Below are 7448 nucleotides of genomic sequence, written 5' to 3' on the forward strand. Positions count from 1 at the left end.
GGGGGGTCTTTGGAGAGGTGTGGGGTGAAGAGGAGGAGATGGGGATAGGTTGGAGGTCCTGATTGTCCCGTTATTCCTTCTGTCTCCTGTGCTGAGTTTGTGGGGTCTCGCAGGAAGGGGGGACCCCAGACATGGCCAGGGCTGCCTGGCTGGGGCTGGGGCTGGAGTTTGGGGTCCCAGGGAGGGCCCTGGGGGGCTGACCCTGCTCTTGTGCCCCCAGATATCGCCGTGGGGGCTCCTTTCGAGGGGCCTGGCAAGGTCTACATCTACCACAGCAGCGCCCAGGGGCTGCGGGACCGACCCCGGCAGGTAACGGCCCCGGGGAGCCCCGAGCCAGGGCCTGGACCCCTCCCCAGGATCCGGCCTTTGGACACCCCCCGAGACCCCCACTCCAAGGCACTGGGTGAGACCCCCACTCCAGGGTACTGGGTGAGACCCCCCTGCCCCCCAAATGCAGGTGATCAGCGGGGCAGAGCTGGGCCCCACCAAGATAAAAACCTTCGGGTACTCGCTGAGCGGGGGGCTGGACATGGACGGGAATTCCTACCCGGACCTGCTGGTGGGCAGCCTGAGCGAGAGAGTCGTGCTGCTCAGGTACAGCCATGGGGACAGGGGACAGGTGTCCTGCCACCGCTGCCACCCTTGGGGTGGGCACGGAGCAGGGGGGCTCAGCCCAGCCCAATTCCTGCCCAGAGCCCGGCCCGTGATCAACATCCTGGACAAGACCTTCACGGTGACCCCCAGCAAGGTGGACCCTGCCCAGTGCACGCCCAAATCCTGGTGAGTCCCAGGTGTCCCCAGTGTCCCCGTGGCTGCTGGTGGCACCCCTGGCTCGGCTCACAGCCCCTTTGTCCCCCCAGCATGACGGTGACCCTGTGCTTCTCCTACAACCAGAGCGCGGGGGACCCCAACTACAGCGAGAGGATCAGTGAGTGGGGGGTGCTGGGGGGACATGGGGACACGTTGTGGGGGGTGTTGGACAACTGGTGCTGTCCCCCAGCCCTGCAGTACACGCTGGAGGCCGACAAGGACCGGCACCCGCCCAGGGTCAGGTTCTCGGGGTCCCAGTCTGCCACCTACACCGGGGACTTCTCCATGCCCGACACCCGCTGCCAGTCCCAGGAGCTCCTGCTGCTGGTGAGTGTCCTTCCCTCCATCTTCCATCCATACATCCCTCCTTTCGTCCCTCCTTCCCTCCATCCATCCCTCCATCCATCCATCCATCATCCATCCATCATCCATCCATCCATCCATCCATCCATCCATCCATCCATCCATCATCCATCATCCATCCATATCACTCTCTGGGGTCTCTCACTGGGCTGGCAGCAGCAGAGGGGGACCCCAGCCGTGGCTGGAGCTGCCTTTGGGTCCAGGCAGGATCTGTGTGTGGTTCCCACCCCGCAGGACAACGTCCGGGACAAGCTGCACCCCATCGTGCTCTCCATGAACTACTCCCTGCTGGAGAGGCCCAGAACCTTCCAGCTGGGCCCCCACTCCCTGGACGCCTTCCCCGTCCTCAACCAGGACCAGTCCCACGAGAACGAGACCAAGGTGAGCCGGGCGGGGGGACACGCTGGGGTGCCCCGGGGGTGGCAGTGACTCAGGGGACATCCCTGTCCCTGCAGATCGAGTTCCAGAAGGAATGTGGCTCCGACAACCAGTGCTACAGCAACCTCCAGCTGCGGAGCAGCTTCGTCACCGAGCAGAACCAGCCGCTGCCCAGGTGACAGCAGGGCCCTGCGTGTCCCCTCATCCCCCCGGGGGTGTCCCTGTGCCACGGGATGTCCCTGTGCCATGGGATGTCCCTGTGCCACTCTGTGTCCCTGTGCCACGGGGTGTCCCTGTGCCATGTTGTGTCCCTGTGCCACGGGGTGTCCCTGTGCCATGGGATGTCCCTGTGCCACCATGTGTCCCTGTGCCATGGGGTGTCCCTGTGCCACATTGTGTCCCTGTGCCATGGGATGTCCCTGTACCACCCTGTGTCCCTGTGCCATGGGGTGTCCCTATACCACGATGTGTCCCTGTGCCACTGGAGCCCCTGTGCCATGTTGTGTCCCTGTGCCACGGGGGGTCCCTGTGCCATGGGATGTCCCTGTACTACCCTGTGTCCCTGTGCCATGGGGTGTCCCTATACCACGATGTGTCCCTGTGCCACTGGAGCCCCTGTGCCATGTTGTGTCCCTGTGCCACGGGGGGTCCCTGTGCCATGGGATGTCCCTGTACTACCCTGTGTCCCTGTGCCATGGGGTGTCCCTATACCACGATGTGTCCCTGTGCCACTGGAGCCCCTGTGCCACGTTGTGTCCCTGTGCCATGATGTGTCCCTGTGCCAAGGGGTGTCCCTGTACCACGGGATGTCCCTGTACCACGGGATGTCCCTGTACCACGTTGTGTCCCTGTGCCACGGTGTGTCCCTGTGCCACGGCTGACCCCGCTGTGCGCGCAGGGTGAACGGCACGCAGGTGCTGCAGTACAGCCGGGACGTGCGCAAGCTGCACCTGAGCATCAACATCACCAACGTCCCCACGGCGCCCTGGAACGGCGAGGACGCCCACGAGGCCCTGCTGAACGTCACCGTGCCCCCCAGCCTGCTGCCCTCCTCCGTCCGCCCGGTACGGGGGGCACCCGGGGCCCCGAGTCCCACCGGGAGCAGCTGGGCTCGGCCAGGAGGATCCTGACCCTCTTGTCCTCCCCAGAGCGGAGCCTGCACCTTCGGGGACACGGTGCTGTGCGAGCTGGGGAACCCTTTCAAGAGGAACCAGAGGGTGAGAGCTGCCCCCCAGCTGTCCCCCAGCTGCCCCCAGCTGCCCCCAGCTGCCCCCCAGCTGCCCCCCGGCCCTTCCTGGGGGGCTCAGCAGGGCTGAGCTGCTCCCTGTGCCCCCGTGTGCAGGCTGAGCTGACCATCACCTTCGAAGCCATCGGGATCATGCTGGACACGCGGGAGGTGGCGGTGTGGCTGGACCTGTCCACGTGAGTGGGAGGGGCGGGACGGGGGCGGGGATGGTCCCGGTGGGACCGGGGAGGTGCCGATCCCGGTGCCCCATCCCGGTGTCCCGGCAGGCAGAGCACCCAGGAGGATCTGCAGCCCGTGCTGGCCAAGCTGCTGGTGGATTACAGCATCCAGTCCTCGCTGAGCATGTGAGAGTCCCCTGCACCCCCTCTGTGTCCCCTGGACCCCTCTGTGTCCCCTGCACCCCCTCTGTGTCCCCTGCACCCCCTCTGTGTCCCCTGCACCCCTCTGTGTCCCCTCCACCCTCTCTGTGTCCCCTGGACCCCCTCTGTGTCCTCTCCACCCTCTTTGTGTCCCCTGCACCCTCTCTGTGTCCTCTCCACCCTCTCTGTGTCCCCTCCACCTCTCTGTGTCCCCTGCATCCCTCTGTGTCCCCTCCACTCTCTCTGTGTCCCCTGGACCCCTCTGTGTCCTCTCCACCCCCTCTCTGTCCCCTGCATCCCTCTGTGTCCCCTCTACTCTATCTCTGTCCCCTGGACCCCCCTGTGTCCCCTCCATCCACCCGAGTCTGGCTGTGCCAGCCCTCCGTGTCCCAGGACTGGGCAGCAGTGGGATGTCCCCTGTGCCCCTGACCACTCTCTCTGTGTCCCCTGGACCCCTCTGTGTCCCCTCCATCCCCCCACCCGAGTCTGGCTGTGCCAGCCCTCCGTGTCCCAGGACTGGGCAGCAGTGGGATGTCCCCTGTGCCCCTGACACCGTTCCCGTTCCCAGAGCCTCCTCCCACATCCAGTCCTACTTCAGCGGGACCGTGGTGGGCGAGTCGGCCATGAAACAGGAGCAGGACGTGGGCAGCCCCCTCACCTTCGACTTCCAGGTGAGCTGGGCGTGGCCGGCGCCGGGGGGAGGCGGATTTGGGAACGGGGGAGGAAGGCGGATTTGGGAACGGGGGAGGGAGGCGGATTTGGGAACGGGGGAGGGAGGCGGATTTGGGAACGGGGGAGGGAGGTGGATTTGGGAATGCGGGAGGAAGGCGGATTTGGGAACGGGAAAGGAAGCGGATTTGGGAATGCGGGAGGAAGGAGGATTTGGGAACGGGGGAGGAAGCGGATTTGGGACTGTGTCCCCATCATCCCTGTCCTCATCATCTATGTCCTTGTCGTCCATATCCCCATCATCCATGTCCTTGTCATCCGTGTCCTCATCATGTGTCCCCATCATCCATGTCCCCCATGTCCTCATCATCCGTGTCCCCATCATCCATGTCCTCATCATTCATGTCCCCATCATCCATGTCCTTGTCGTCCATGTCCCCATCATCCATGTCCCCATCATCTGTGTCCCCATCATCCATGTCCTTGTCGTCCATGTCCCCATCATCCATGTCCCCCATGTCCCCATCATCCATGTCCCCATCATCTGTGTCCCCATCATCCATGTCCTTGTCGTCCGTGTCCCCATCATCCATGTCCTTGTCATCCATGTCCCCATCATCCATGTCCCCATCATCCGTGTCCCCATCATCCGTGTCCCCATCATCATCCACGTGCCGTGCTCTGTGCGTGCCGTGCCGTCCCTGTCCCTCAGCCGTGTCCCCCTGTCCCCAGGAGTTCCGGGACTTTGACCGTGTGAAGGTGGCGGGCACGGCCACACTGTTCCTGCGCTCGCAGGTGCCCACCATCAGCATGAGGAACCACACGGTGCGGGTGAGCCGGACTGGGCCGGACTGGGACAGACTGGGCCGGACTGGAACAGACTGGGCAGGACTGGGCCGGACTGGGCGGGACTGGGACAGACTGGGCCGGACTGGAACAGACTGGGCAGGACTGGGACAGACTGGGAGGGACTGGCATAGACTGGGTGGGAGTGGGGCAGACTGGGCGGGACTGGGCCGGACTGGGCCGGACTGGGCGGGACTGGGACAGACTGGGCCGGACTGGGCCGGACTGGGACAGACTGGGCGGGAGTGGGGCACACTGGGACGGACTGGGATAGACTGGGTGGGAGTGGGGCAGACTGGGCGGGACTGGGCCGGACTGGGCGGGACTGGGCCGGACTGGGCGAGACTGGGACAGACTGGGCCGGACTGGGACAGACTGGGCCGGACTGGGCCGCTGGAGCCCCGAGCCCCAGCGAGGCCCTTCCCACCCCCCCAGTTCTCCGTGGACGTGGACTCGGAGCTGCAGGAGGAGCAGCCGGCCGAGATCGCGCTCTGGCTGGTGCTGGTGTCGGTGGCAGCGGGGCTGCTGCTGCTGGGGCTCATCATCCTCCTCCTCTGGAAGGTGAGGGGGGTCCCAAATCCCCTTCCCGGGGAGGAGGGGGTGCAGGAGCCACGCTGGGACCCGACGGGCTCGTGTCACCCGTGGCCACCTCCTCCCTGCCCGGCGAGGGGTGCAAGGGACTGGAAGATTGTCCCCTCAGCTGGAAGGTGTCCCCCGCGGGTGGCAGGTGTCCCCAAGTGGGAGGTGCCCTCCCGGGAGGAAGATTCCTGGCTGGAGAGGCATGAGGAAGAGGAGCAGAGGCATTCCCAACGTGTCTTGGGGTGCAAAACACTTTGGGGCATGCACCCAAAGCGGGGCTGGACCTCCTTCCCTGTGGCTGCGCTGCAGGGACCCCCAGACCCCCCTGGGTGCACCCCCAGCTGCTTGAAGCCCCCTCTTTTACCCAGGAGGGGTCGCTGGGTCTGCAGGACCCCCCCACCCCACAGCATCCCTGTGGGGCATCTCCCTGCCCCGCTCCCCCCACCTGCCGGGGGGGTACCCAGGACCCCCCCCCAGCCCAGGTCTGCAGGACCCCCCCACCCCACAGCATCCCTGTGGGGCATCTCCCTGCCCCGCTCCCCCCACCTGCCGGGGGGGTACCCAGGACCCCCCCCGCAGCCCCTGTCCCACCCCCCTGACCCTGTCCCCTTCCCTGCAGTGCGGGTTCTTCCGGCGGGCCAACACCCGGGCCATGTACGAGGCCAAGGGGCAGAAGGCGGAGATGAGGATCCAGCCGTCGGAAACCGAGCGGCTCACGGACGACTACTAACGGGGGGCACTCCCCGTGCCCCCCCGGGCGCCGCCTGGTAATGCCCCGTGGGGCCGGGCTGCAGCGGCATCTTCCTCCTCTTCAGCCTCCTCTCCTCTTCCTCTGTCCCGCAGGGTCCCTGCGGGCTCCGCGGGCTCTCCAGGATCGCCGCTCCCTTTGCTCTGCTCTTCGCCGCCTCGGGGGTCTCTCTCCCTCTGCCGACCCCTCTCCGGCCCCTCACTGACGCCGTGTCCCCTCTCTGTCCCCCTCGCAGTGTGACTTTTTCCAGCGGACCCGCTATTACCGGATCATGCCCAAGTACCACGCGGTGCGGATCCGGCAGGAGCAGCGCTACCAGCCCGGGGGGCTCCTGCCCCGCCGCCGCCGCAAGAAGCTCTGGGTGACCAAGTGGCAGGAGCCGGACAAGTACTACTGACCCCCAGCCCCCCGCCCGGGCCCCTGCCAGGGGGGCTCTGACTTTGCACAAGCGCATCTCCCCCTGCCCCTGCCCCTTCCCCTTTCCCTCGGACGCGGCCGCCGCCGGCCTTGGCTCCCGCAGCCCCTCCCGGTTTGCCCGGGGGGCTCCCGCAGCCCCTCCCGCCCCTCCCGGGGGGCTCCCGCAGCCCCTCCCGGTTCTCCCGGGGGCCTCCCGCAGCTCCTCCCGGTTCGCCCGGGGGGCTCCCGCAGCCCCTCCCGGTTCTCCCAGGGGGCTCCCGCAGCCCTTCCCGGTTTGCCCGGGGGGCTCCCGCAGCCCCTTCCGGTTCTCCCGGGGGGCTCCCGCAGCCCCTCCCGGTTCTCCCGGGGGGTTCCCGCAGCTCCTCCCGGCTTGCCCGGGGGGCTCCTGCAGACCCTCCCGCCCCTCCCGGGGGGCTCCCGCAGCCCCTCCCGGTTCTCCCAGGGGGCTCCCGCAGCCCTTCCCGGTTCTCCCGGGGCCTCCCGCAGCTCCTCCCGGTTCTCCCGGGGGGCTCCCGCAGCCTCTCCCCGCCCCCCCCGGGGGGCTCTTGCACGCTCGTGCCTTGCACGCTTGTGGGGGCAACCCCCCAAATGTGCCCCCCCGCTCCCCGAAGTGCTGCTGGCCTCACCGAGTGCCTTCCTCCCGCTCCGCAGACACTCCGCTCGCCGCCTCCCTGTCCCTTGTCCCTTGTCCCTTGTCCCCAGCCTCCCTGGGACACGGCCCGGCCCCTGGGGACACGTCCCCGCAGGCCGGGACACGCTCGCCCCCCTCCCCTCGGCAATGGGTGCGGGACCCCTCTGCTTTCCCCGGGGGGAGCTCGTTCCCTCCTGCACCCCCTCCTCACCCCAAACCCCGCGGGGGTCTCCCCCTCCAAACCCCACGGGGGTCTCCCCTGCTGACCTCAGACCCCACGGGGGTCTCCCCTGCAGACCCCAGACCCCTCCTGCTGTTCTCGCAGCTTTGCCTTGGGGGGTGCAGCCGTGTCCCCCCCATCCCCGCCCCTCGCCCCCCGGCCCCGGGGGTCCCTGTCCCGCC

The 7448-nt window shown here is 67.5% G+C and overlaps 1 protein-coding gene across 1 annotated transcript in view; it reads left to right on the forward strand.

Annotated features, from left to right (window-relative positions):
* ITGA3 (integrin subunit alpha 3) overlaps positions 1-6557 on the forward strand; it is a 19467-nt gene extending 12910 nt beyond the window's left edge. The window contains exons 13-27 of the mRNA XM_041426249.1: positions 221-309; positions 458-594; positions 694-780; positions 861-928; positions 1001-1137; positions 1408-1554; positions 1629-1726; positions 2450-2615; positions 2700-2768; positions 2894-2973; positions 3064-3141; positions 3725-3827; positions 4558-4656; positions 5107-5232; positions 6234-6557. Of these exons, the coding sequence (XP_041282183.1) occupies positions 221-309; positions 458-594; positions 694-780; positions 861-928; positions 1001-1137; positions 1408-1554; positions 1629-1726; positions 2450-2615; positions 2700-2768; positions 2894-2973; positions 3064-3141; positions 3725-3827; positions 4558-4656; positions 5107-5232; positions 6234-6395 (1646 nt within the window). The 3' untranslated portion in view covers positions 6396-6557. The remainder of the gene's footprint in view (positions 1-220; positions 310-457; positions 595-693; positions 781-860; positions 929-1000; positions 1138-1407; positions 1555-1628; positions 1727-2449; positions 2616-2699; positions 2769-2893; positions 2974-3063; positions 3142-3724; positions 3828-4557; positions 4657-5106; positions 5233-6233) is intronic.
* The last annotated feature ends 891 nt before the right edge of the window (positions 6558-7448 follow it).

The sequence above is a fragment of the Onychostruthus taczanowskii genome, unplaced genomic scaffold (assembly GCF_017590055.1).
Source record: "Onychostruthus taczanowskii isolate IOZ18803 unplaced genomic scaffold, ASM1759005v1 scaffold91, whole genome shotgun sequence".
NCBI lineage: Eukaryota > Metazoa > Chordata > Aves > Passeriformes > Passeridae > Onychostruthus > Onychostruthus taczanowskii.